Raw genomic sequence first — 12,542 nt, forward strand, 5'->3', positions numbered from 1 at the left:
AGGCATTAATTATTTGTAGAAGTCAGAAAAAAACTTTTCCTCTGTATTTCACTGAAAAGCTGACTATGCAAGTAGGTCTTTTTTCTCTTTGAAGCTTTTGGAGTTGGCTAGACAGGTGAAAAGGCTGCATGAAGCTTTGCTTTATGTATTTGTCTGATGTGATCTTAGCTGTGACTTTCTGCCCACGGAAGTAACTTGTGATTACACGTAAAAGTCTTTCTTCTATGGAGTAACTGAGTTCCTTCTTTAAATGAATTAATTCCCTCTGCTTGCAAAGGAGTTTTTGATTGGAGAATTGTAGTTAGAACCACAAATTTTTATTTTACAGCATCTAGTATTTAATATCAGCTAGACTACCAGTCTGCCATTTATCCTTGCACAGTGACTCAGCCTACTGCATGAAAAGATTAAACATATATCTTCATTGTAATTTCCCAGACACATTTAACTTGGAGTTGGGTCAGTGTTTTCCACAGCTTCTCTAAATTGTTTCGTTTACAACTGATTTACATCAGCTGATGAGTGGATGTTTAGACAATAAAAAGCTGATATCCGGGTACTGTTGTTGGATAGCTTTCACAATCTTTGTTGAGCTTTAGTTTGGCAGCTGTGTGTCTTTTGCATCCCCTCTGATTTAAGGTTAGCTTAGGTCTGCTGGGCTGCACTTTCACATCTAAAATACAAGGTAAACATCTCATAAAATCTGTAGTGATAGAGAAAACAGGGAGTTCTTTAGATCAGGCAGGGTTGGAAGGGCCAGAAAAAGAAATGTCTAAACGTGGTTTCCTCTGACAGGCTTTACGTGTTGATGTGGTTCCTTTGGGGTAGTTCAGTATGACTAAAGCAGCACAGTCAGAATGCTTCTCTGCTGTATGCAGGGAACTGTGTGCTGTGGCAGACCTTTACGCCAGGAGAAGGGGACAGTGCACAATGCCTGTGACCCCATTTGTAGCTCTGGATCAACTTCTTATCACCTTGAATTTTGGGTGAGGCCAGGTTGTATAGTATGAGTGCTGTTCTTTTTGTCTGTATGCCCAGTTCTTCACTAATGGAGAACTAGGTATCCATTTCTACAACATGTACTGGCTTCTCAGAAGCCAGGAAAATATTTGATAACATTTGCTGTAGAATTGAATATGTTGTTTTTTTTTTAGAATGGGTTTATCATCATGTAAGTCTTCTTATAGTTACATTTGTGCTAAGCTTGTGTAGTAGTTCAGAGCCTTCAGTGCTAAATAACACTTAGAACAACACTGCCATATGACATAAAAGAGAATGTAAATATAATTTTATTTAATAGTAAAGTATGGGAACCTCAGCACTTCAGATTAGAGTACACAGTCCAGTAGTATTACAATTTGTCATGATCAATGAGTTACTATTGCATGTTCCTTTATAACATGATGGAATACACCTATTGGATTTTACAAGTGATTTCATTTTTCCTTCTTCATACATAATATTATTTACATTAAGAAATAGTATAGTATTACTTTTAATATGTACAATGTTATCTCTGTTTCTAAAAGGTATCCATAAGCACCCTTGCGAAAGCATTGATATCTGGTGCACTGCCAATTGTTTTTAATGATTTGCTTTTGCTCTTTTATTCCATGGGTGATTGCCAAACAAGCTTTCAGCATTAACTGTGTCTCTGGCTGGAGCATAATGTATGTGCAAGACACACCACTCCTGTTAAAATAGCTCTCAAGACTTCATTTCACAGAAGTTGAAGTTCGTTCTGGACCTTCGAACTCTCTTTTCCAGGTGCTGGAGTTGCTTGCAAGGACAGTACTGCTGCCAGACCCTGTGAGTTCTTGTGTGGGCCAGAGGTAGCTGTAACTTGTCCAGGCTGGTTGTGCTGAGGCTGAATGCTGGAAGGGGGCACTTGGAGGTTGGCACCTCACCAAGGCCGGTGGCTTGGATCTGTCAGTGGAGGGTGACTTGCTGCAAAGAGATCATGGCCTCATCCCGGCTGGTGGCAAGATCTAGGGACATTGCTAATGTCATGCAACGGCTTCAAGGTAAGAGATGGTCTCTGGCTTTTGCTTTTGTTTATTCATTTATAAATTGAGGTTCCTACTCTTTACACAGTCAGGACAGTATTTGATTATGAAATTTAGTAGCTCTTCTAAACTTATCTATCAGAAAATACATACAGTGTATCTGAAAAATTCTGATTATGAGTTCTCTGGCACATAATTCATTGTAATGTTTAAAAGCCAGTATTACTATGAGCCTGAATTCATAGGGTCAGACTCTGATGCTGTTTCTGCTGTAAGAGCAGGTTGTACATCAATTTTCTCATGGAGAAGAGAACAGAAAACATATCTCTTTTTCTCAGTTATGAAGTCTATGTGTACAGTCTTTACAATAAACTAGTATTTTTGCTAGTATTACTTCCTTTCTCCAAAAAAGAACCAGTTCTCATTGTGCTATTAAGTATTGAAGAATTCATAACTTAATGAGCTAATTATTGACACTGAAGCTAGTGATGTTTAAAATATATTATTACAAGATATTGTGTTGAATATTCATTATTTTTTATTTTCTTATTTTTATGAGGTTACTATCTTAATTTTTCAAAGTTATACATGAATGCTGCAGTTAAAATCCTGTATTCAGAGCTCATGCTTTTGTTAATTTATTTCTGGTCACTACCTCTATCGTCAGCTCTGAGTAGAGCTTATTTTCTGTTTAATTTCAAGCTTAACCATAAATCACTGAAGCTACTACCTTCTTCTTCATCTTCTATACCTGGAAACTTTATTTTCCCATAGTTTTCCTTTCATTTATTGTTTTTCTTATGTGATGAGATTTCTGAACTTTCTTCCTGGTCACCAGATGCAACTAGCATGCATGATTTCTGTGTAGTCTCAGTAGAGAAATATGAGAATAAATGAGGATACAAATTTTGTCCTATCTAGGCTGGGTAAAGCACTTCTCCAACTCCAAAATACATACTTCTGCCTCATGATTTTTTTGTGATTACGTATTTTCCCTGTATTTTTATTTCTCTGCTGTTTCTTAGGCTGAAATCTTGAATAACTGTTGTTCAAAGTGCCCACAAATGTAGAATAAACAAATATTCCCTGCCTAGAGAATTTGTAGTTTAAATGTTAGGGTTAGACGCTCAAGGCAGATGCAAATATTCACAAGGAAAAAATGAGACAACTTGGGTCACAGAACAGATGGGAGTCTCAGTTTGTGTATACACATACATGGCAGGTTCTTAATAAGGATTTCTTGAGGGTGAGGAAAAAAAGATTTGAAGAAAGAAATTATTATAGAACTGTCAACAATTTGAGTAAAATAACAGAGATACTTTAAGTTTATAAAGACAAATTGTAAGCGAAAAGGACAGGGTGTTCTGGGGAATTCATCCAGGCTGGTACTCTGAAGCAATGAATCAAGAGGATTCTACAGGAACATTAAAAATCACGTGGACTGTTAATTGTCAAATTACTTTTTACTATTTTTTCTAAATATCTAAAAAGTTGTTAGTGATGCAATGGCTGTTTTGTTTATTTGTCGTGTTGGTTTTTTTGTTATTTATCATTTTTCTTTTTTCAGTATATTTTGTTATATTGAAATCTGATATCAGATTCAGAATAGTTTTGGTTATTGTTTTTGGGCATCAAGCAAAAGTAAATGACTTTTGAAGATCATTTAGAAGAAAACACATGAAACTAAAAACATACTTGTCATTGTATGTTAGTTTGAAGTCATTGTTCTAACTGGATTCTTTGCTCCTCAGAAAAAATTGATTCAGCTTTGTATTGCTGTGATCTGGGTTTTGCTGCAGAAGCACTACTTCAACAATGTTTTGCTTTGCCAAGGCTGGAGTGCTTGGAGCCTAAGTCTTTTTTTAGTTTATGTCTCTGCATTATGGATGAGCAGACAGTCAGCAGTATGACTACTTTAGCTCTTTTGTGTTAAGATTACTCTACCTTTCAGAAACTGTAATCAACTGGAACAGGAGCAGGAATGGACTTAGGAACAGGAAGAGATTTCATGGCATGTTTGCATGGCATCCCAGTGCCTGTGTGGTTGGAACAGGACGCTTAGCGCCAGACCACAGTGGACTTGACAGTATTCACAGTGTGACAGATGCTTTGGTGGGGCCTCTGTCAGTGCAGAGCCACAGTTCGGATGTACAGTGCCTGCTTTTGTACTTGACTATGAGCAAGTCAGGGGAGATTTCTTGTATGGTATTGTTGGAGGATGCTGTAGGATGTCAGTACTGGAAAGTCATTGGGATTGAGGGAAGGAGATAAAGTGAGTCTTGGTCCTCACTCCACATTATTGTCTCACATTCACTTCGCAAATTTCCAATGATTTTTTTGTGGTGGGAGGTGTAGAAAAGGCCAGAAAAATGCTTCTCATCACTGAGATTCTCAACACCAGTTTTGAAGTCTCAAGAAAATATGCTGTGTGTGAATAGATCTGTATCCATTTTCCTAAAAACTGTCAAAAGATAAATGTAAAATCAGCTATTGATTTTTTTTTAATCATTTATTATGATGTAACAAGTGTAATTTTTTTTTTCCCCACAATATCACATGGGGCAAATTCACATGGGGCAAACAGTCATGAAGATGTGCTGCATGTTAAGGTGCAAGCATGTAGCAACATGTCATATACTTGTGCACGTGCAAATATCGGCCACAGTTTTGCAGTTTCTTACCCGGGAGAATGGTGGACCTAGTCCTTTAAACCAAGGTTCATAAGCTGAGGAGAGAGGTGGATATTGAGTAAGATTTATATTTTCTAATTTCATCATCCCTGTCACTCTAATAAAAATGTCACGTAGGGCTATTTGTTATAGCTCAGTCTGCAGTCTGAGGAGAGAAAGGCATCTCCAGGAGGTGCACTATACCCTGTCATGGGCATCTGGATTAATGAAGACATTTTTGAAACATATCCATCCCAGAATATTTTTTATTCTGGGAATTTTGTAACATATATGTAATAAGCAACAGCTGTATTGAAGAATGACTGTATCACAATTGGTTAACCACAACTAGTAACATACATAGTTGCTTCCGTATCATTCTTTTGCTATTCAAGTACACTTTGGGGAGAGTGACATCTTTCTACCTCTGTGTACTGCTTACCCTTTCCTCAGTGCTGGCTCTAGTGGTCTGTCCTGCAAGTGTAGCTGTTAAGAGAATTAACAGTGGAGATATGTGAACTTTTGATTGCAGTTTATATGTGAAGAATCTCATATTTGAGGTACTACAGAGTAAATTGATGACATCCTTTAGTGTCTTTGCATAATTTATTCCTTGCTAACACAAGCTTAAGGATTCCTATCATACCTTTTGCTTCTTTACTTTTTCACATTACAAAAACCCTCACAATGCCTGAGCAGAACTGGTATACACCATCAGTTGAAGTCACATTCCTGGAATTCTTCGGGGTTATTCAAAGGAGTAAATGCCACAGACAAGTAAAATGTCACGAAGAGTCTGCTTCTTTGTCTAGGGGGAGTGCCAGCTTCTCACACGTTATACATAGTCATACGTTAAAGATTCTTATAATGCTTTTAGTAGCTACAAAAATCAAAGCAGGCAGTGCTAGAAAACAAGCTAGTAAAAGCTTTGTGACATCTGGCATCAAGATAATGTATTTTCCTTAAGTAGTTCACTCACAGACAAACTGCAGTCATACTGTTTTCTGAAGGAAAAAAGGTAGGGTCCCCTTCTTCCAGACACTGTGTCTCATACGTTGGCCTCCTCTTGCTGGCTTGTAGGATGATAGCAGAAGAGTCACTATATCGTACTACTACAGAAGGCATTTCACCTTCCCACTTTTCTCTTCCTCCTTTTATTCCAATTTTTCATTTAGTAGTCTATGTAAGAGAGAGATGTTTCTGAGTTGCATTGTGTTCGTCATTTAGTCAAACAAGACATTTTTGTGGATTGCTAAAATTCAGCCTGCATTGTAATCCTAATTTATAAGACACCCAAATTAAATTGCTCTGGTATCACCGATACTTTTTTGATTTGAATCTCATTCAATAAAACCATTTCTATGGTGTACAATGTACAGCAATTAAAACAATATTCTGTTATAAGATACGTTTTGTATATCTTGCAAATGGCATGAAACCTTAAAAAATATTCTCAGTCTTTTGTTTACTTCTGGGCTGCGCTACTGTTCTGGTAAGACCCAAGCTCATTTGGGCTCAGGGCAGTGTTGTGCTTTTGTAAAAGCCCTGCAGAGAGACTTTATAATGCTGAAAAAGACATTGGGAAAGAAAGAAACTTGGCCATTCATGAAGGCCAGCTGTGATGGAAAGTAGCCACAGTTGCTCTAGTAACCTTCATAACTCTCCTGAGAAATTTAACACGGGTCGAATTAGCTTAAAATTCCATCATTTTATTTGAATTTATCTACAAGTAAATATTATCTGTAGTTTAGTTTTAATGCTGTCCTTATGGTCACACTATTCATAGAATGCTGGATCTGTTTGGGGTTTTCAATTCTTCTATTTATTTTCCTTCCTTTCACATTCTAGCATCTTTTCCATTCTGTTGTAGTAGTAGCCACTAGTCATGTGCTAGATTTTTTTTTTTTTCTTTTAGCTGATAAGTACTTTGTTAATAAGTACTTTCATCAGCCTTTCTCTGTGGTTGTTTTCTCTATAAGTAAACAGTGCCAAGAACTGCAGTTTAACATTAAGCTAAGCTGATTTAACAGATACCCACTACTGAAAGCTAGCTTGCTTTGCTGCAGGCATATTTCCAACTTTCTTTCCAGCAGTGCTGCTTCTCTTAAATCAGAACCAGATGAAAAAGACAGATGGTTTGTAAAGGTTGGGTGAGCACCTGGTGGCACCTCCCTTTTGCATTCGTCACTCAAAATGGAACATTGCATTTTTAAATGCAATATTGAAAGTACGTTCCTGGTCAGGATTGGAATGTGCACAAGTTAAGCAGTAGAGTTTTACCCTCGCATCACAAATACTTTCCTAGTTAAAATTTCTGTCCAGTTTGCTGACATATGCTGGTTCCACATGGTTCCACTGCTGCTGTTCCTTTGCAATTCTTCACACGCTTAATTGTCCCACCTATATTTCTGCAAATGCCTTGAGATTTAGAAGATTTTTGAGTCAGAAAAAATCACAGTGTAAAATAATTATTATTCTCTCATGTGAGCAAGTCTTGGAACTAAAGCCATTAACTACAGTAGGCTAATGGGAAGTGAGTACTTTTTGACTCTTTTTGCTCTGTCATTTATATGAGTGGAATGCCAAGTAAGTCTAAATGACAACTTAGGAATCTAAATGGCATTATAGATTATGTATAAACTAGGAGTCAGCCAAACTTTTTTTTTTTTTTTTTTTGCAAAAATGTAAGTTAATTTTATTTCATAGCAAAATGAGATTTATGAGTGAAGGTTAAGACAGATGGAAAAACTGCAGGTGCAAGTAAAACTGTTAAGGGTTAGGCAGGAAAAAAAAAAAAAGATAAATCATGTTTTCATTTACTAAGACAAAATTATGTGAGTTAGACTCATGTAATGTGAGCAGCCAGAGATATGCAGGTTAAATATTACTTAACAGTGGATAAGGAATCTCATTAAGGCTAGCTATGAAATCACTGTGGCAGGAAGTATTTAATTCTGGTTTATGCATGTGCAAACAAATCATGTGGGTATCCACTTCATGTCTTTTCTGACCCATGTATCTCGTAGTAATAACCTGATGTATTGTTCTCAGAGAAATTCTGAACTAGCTGTAGATATTTCAGAAAAATATGGGCATGTTTAACTAAATGATTAACTAGTAGCATAAGTGACTAAAGAAGGCAAGGAATTCTAGATATCGTGTTGTACTGTAATGTTTTCTCATAGTAGTAAATATCACAGTGAAAGGAATCATATGGTGTGGGTATTTTTTACTGCAATTGACTTTCATTCTGTGTTCTCTTCAATAAAAATACAGTCCTGGGGCAGTCTGTGTAATGCAGCATTTGTTTTAGTGCACTGTGCACCTGTTTTTGTTTCTTTCTCATTGTGGATGGCCAGCCAGGATACAAAGCTCTGAAGATCGCACAGAGGACGAAGATAGCGAGCAAATATTTGTTACTGTATTACTTTTTCAGAAAAATTAGTGCATTTTTTTCAATTACCATCTGGGATAAATTACATATTTAGTGTAGAAAAAGGTTGATGTTTTAGTGTTGTACATTGTGAGGGCTTCCACATCTTTTCTCGAAGAGTGGAGTTCAAAAACTGTAATTCTTCTCTTCAGACAGGATTCACTAGATAAAATTTGAGGGGCAAAACTAGAGGAGAAATCCTCCTTGGAAGATTTGCTCTATAAACAGTGGTTAAAGATGATGTTTTTTCATTGGCAATTCCTCCTATCTTGAAGAACAGATCCAAAATATGTCAGACAAATTGTGTTTTAAACAAATTTGTCTTCACCAGCTCTACTCTTCTCAGCCTTCTTTGACAAGTTCAGATGTAAGCATCTGTGCAACAGCTGTTGGAAGCTAGTTGTGATAAATCCCAATCTGAGGTAAGAAATTGTTTTCAGTTGCAAGATTTTATCTTAAAATCACATCTGCCAGATTTGTTACTATATGTCAGTTTTGAAGGCTTAGTGAAGATAAAGATTTTGAGAAGAAAAATATTATCGTGATGAGTACTTTTGCAAGGTCCCTCTCTTCTCTGACAGTTTGCTAGACAGATGGTTATTTTAGTAGTAGTATTGGGCTGAGAATATTCTATGTTCACATAAAGAATTCTGTAGTGTAAAGGAAAAGTATTTAAATGAGAATGCTCTAATTATTTCCTGTAATCCTGTTTTATTCTTTTGTATAAATCAAGACTTTACCACCTTTAATTATGAGGATGATGATAATCGGAAAGCTTACTTGCTAGTAGCTAAAACACAAAAATAACACCTAGCAATTTATTCTATAGGCTATTTCTAGTTGGCAGTTTTTATTTTGTACTTTAGATTCCATTTGCTTAAAAATATCTTCGTTTCAGTCACAAAGCTTCTCCTTGTGAGTCATATCACAGACTTCTAATTTTAGATTTGCACTGAGTTTTAGATGGCAATTGTACGTGTCCAAGTGAATAGTCTATTATCATGAGCATGAAAACAGGCAGCATGTTCTGCCTTTCATCTAAAATGAGAGAGCCAGATGAGGGAAGTGTCAACAACCTATTAAGAATACAGAACTCCATTTAAAGAAGGGGAAAAAAAAAAAAGCAACAACAACAACAAAACTTAAAGGAAAAAAAACCACCCTAGTCATTTGGAAATTACTTCTCAAACTAAACTAAGATGCTGTACATTCACTTGTAATATATTTCAAACATTTTATATTTTATTACTTATTTACAGAGCTAATATTTTTATTTAAATTCTGGTTGCTTTTCTTTTTAGATCAATGCTTTTTTTTTTTTTTTTCTTTTTTTTTCTTTTTTCTTTTTTTCTTTTTTTTTTTTTCCCCTCATTTATTAATAGACTTTAATTTAGGGCTTATCCATGTACCATTTATTTTTCAGAATGTGTGTGTGAATGAAGTAGGGTTAATTGTAAAGGCTAACCCCCATGCTGTCTATGAAACAGATCCTGTTTTACTGTAGGCACTGCACGATTATTTTGATTCCATAGCAGAACTATCTGGGATCTAGTGGGAAAGCATTACAGCATTTCAGGTCGAGTAACTTGCAGGTGAATATGGAAAAATGGAATAATGCTGAGTTGCTACACACTAAGAGAAGCTCTTTCTGAGCTCTGGCCCAGATATGGCCCATCCCACCTGGAGGTCAAGCCACCATATCATGCCTAGCTCTCCACTAAAGCCCTGTCTCTAATGCTCCCACTGCTAAAGAGTCACAGTCATTATCACATAGCATAGTGAAATATGGGAGATTCATTCTGAACATTAATATGAATATAAATAATGTCTTAAAGAAGGAAAAAAAATGTGCAACTTCCTTTATTAGAATTCTACTAGATATTATGCAATTACATTTCAGCATTTGTTACATACTCTTCAGTGTTTTTAAGAGGATTATGCCTTCATTGATGCACATTGGTTTAAGTGCCTGTGGGGAGTCTATGTAATCTCATTATTACACTGTGCCACTGCTTGTGATAAACCTGCAAAATCTGTGAATTTCCAAGCTAAAGACTGCCATATTCACCTGGATACTACATGTATCTGGAACACTTAGTAACAACACTTAGTAACAACTTGTATCTATGTGGACATTGCAGAATGAGGGTTACATCTGAGTTACTCAGATCACAGAATTTCTCTTTGTCTATGCCAGTAGAATTCCCAGGGAAAATCCGTCATCTCCTTAGAGCAATCTGTACAAATGTGATACACAGTATCTTTGCTTTGTGTAGGTTACTCATGCAGACCAAAAATAATATGTCAAGATCGCATAGGATGCTTGGATGTTGCCATTGGTATACTCAGGGAGGGTGCAGCTTCACCTGCTCTGATATCAAGGAACATATGTCAGTGTGGGCATCTTGACTTGAGGTGCTATTGCAAGAAAGCTGCTTGTGAGAAAGCAAGCTTCCAGACCTTGTGAATGCAGCAGCTGTTCTATAAAGGTTTTATCTTAAGCTCATTATAACAAAGGAAAAATCTTCTTTCCATAAGGTGAAGGGAATGAACTATTACAGCAACAGTAGTTGAAGAGTATTACTTGTTAGCTTTCCAGTCATGGAGTGGAAAAAATACCTCACACATCAGATCACTGTATTCAGGAAAACATGGGGCCAAGCCGATGTATCAAAGTAAGGCAAAACATTGTGTAGTGGTTTAAGAGAAAAAATAAATAAAATAAAAAAGAGGAGGGGAGGAAGAGTTCTTTTAAACATAGATATTGAAAAGAATATCTAAGTTTTTGGGCTGAGTTTTCAGTCTCCCAAGTAAATTAAAACAAACACTTGTGAGCACTGATCCAATCACATTACTAGATTCTGTTATTATCCACACTGACTACCTATTTGGGTGCTATTTTGCAGCTTGAATGCTCCATTCATGCATGAGTAAAGCCAATGCACCTTGTTACAATAAGAACAAGAAATACCTTTTAATGGAACTTATAAAGCTTGTAGTTTTTTTTCCTACTGGGGAGAGAGACATCCAAAAATGAATCCTTCCTTGATTGTGGTGAGAGAATATCGTATCATCAGCTAAGCTGCACTTGTGAGCTTGGCTGACCTTTTTTTCTCTGAGGAGAGCATAGTCACAGAAACTCAGGCAATAGAGCAGATGTTATATTTAAGGAAATTAAAAGTTGGGGGTCTGAACAGACAGGAGAGACAAAGTTGACACTCTTCAATGATCAATTGCAAATAATTGAAGAAACAAACATAATGGTGTTAATGGAGGTTATGGGCGTAAAGCTTTGTTAGCAGATGTGAGTTGCAGTAATAAAACCTGGATGATCATACCCTGATTTGAGACTGATCAGGCAAGACATAAGACTGATTAGCCTGGATTTCTAGCTGCTTTACATTACTGAAGTTGTACAATGCAACAAGAATAAATTTTAAAAAACAGTTGGGCACCCAGAAGTATGGGCAAAAAAAGGCATAGATGCTGACTTTGTGTATCTAAAGATGAATAGGTGCCTATCTTCAATTAGAAGAACTTTACAGTCTGATCCATAAATATATAAATACAGTGGATTAAAAAACTTAGCTTTATTAGCAGTTAGAAATTAAGAGGAAGACCATGATTATATATGAGGTATTATTTCTAAACCAAGACACTTTTACTTTTTCAATGTTTGTGAGCTGATATCAGTGGGCTATCCTGGAACTGCTGTCCTATTCTTTAGTGCCATGTTCATTATATAAAATATATATAAATGAAACCATTTCATAATCTTATTTATATTTCTGAAAAACATATCCATCCTGATGAAAAGGAAAAAATAGAATTTCTTACTACATTTATTAGTGCTTCCTAAACTAAAGAGATAGTTAATTTTGTTTATTTTAGTCTGGCTGGCTGACTTAAGAGCAGGAAATCTAGTGCTGCTTATCACTGTGTATAATGGAAGGAAGATTCTAGTTGTATAATCTTCTTTCTTGGTCTTGCTTTCCAGAATCTCCTTTTGTTAGGATACTTTGGTGAGCTTGAACACATCCAAGTTGCATAATTCTGCTTTCATAATCCTGAACCTGCCTTTTCGTTTGTGTTGCTACTAAGAAAACTGTAGGTGTGTCCAACTGCCAGAAGTGACTTGCATAAATGAAAGGAATGAAGAGTTAATTGTTGTGTTTACATACAGTTTCTAAGAGACCAACAGTCTGTGCTCACTGTCTCTGTGTCTGTATTTGAGATTTTAGGCATGTTCAAACATTGTTTTCCCTGGGGAAATTTTTCTGCACAAAAACTCACACTGCATATTTATCAGGAAAAAATCTTCAAGTTTCCATAGAAAACTGCAGACACTTATGAATGACATTTGACAATCATGTATTATGCTAGTCAAGGTGTTTCTTTAATTTTTTATTGAATTTTGAAAGGAATATGCAAATA

The 12,542-nt window shown here is 36.1% G+C and overlaps 1 protein-coding gene across 1 annotated transcript in view; it reads left to right on the forward strand.

Moving 5' to 3' along the window:
- Positions 1-1,824: 1,824 nt before the first annotated feature.
- Positions 1,825-12,542, forward strand: part of SYNE1 (spectrin repeat containing nuclear envelope protein 1) — a 275,315-nt gene continuing 264,597 nt past the window's right edge. Inside the window, exon 1 of the mRNA XM_042893607.1 lies at positions 1,825-2,024. Coding sequence (XP_042749541.1) covers positions 1,961-2,024 — 64 coding nt within the window. The 5' untranslated portion in view covers positions 1,825-1,960. The remainder of the gene's footprint in view (positions 2,025-12,542) is intronic.

This window comes from Lagopus leucura, unplaced genomic scaffold (assembly GCF_019238085.1).
Source record: "Lagopus leucura isolate 7727_CA_CO unplaced genomic scaffold, USGS_WTPT01 Super-Scaffold_73, whole genome shotgun sequence".
In the NCBI taxonomy this organism is placed as follows: Eukaryota; Metazoa; Chordata; class Aves; order Galliformes; family Phasianidae; genus Lagopus; species Lagopus leucura.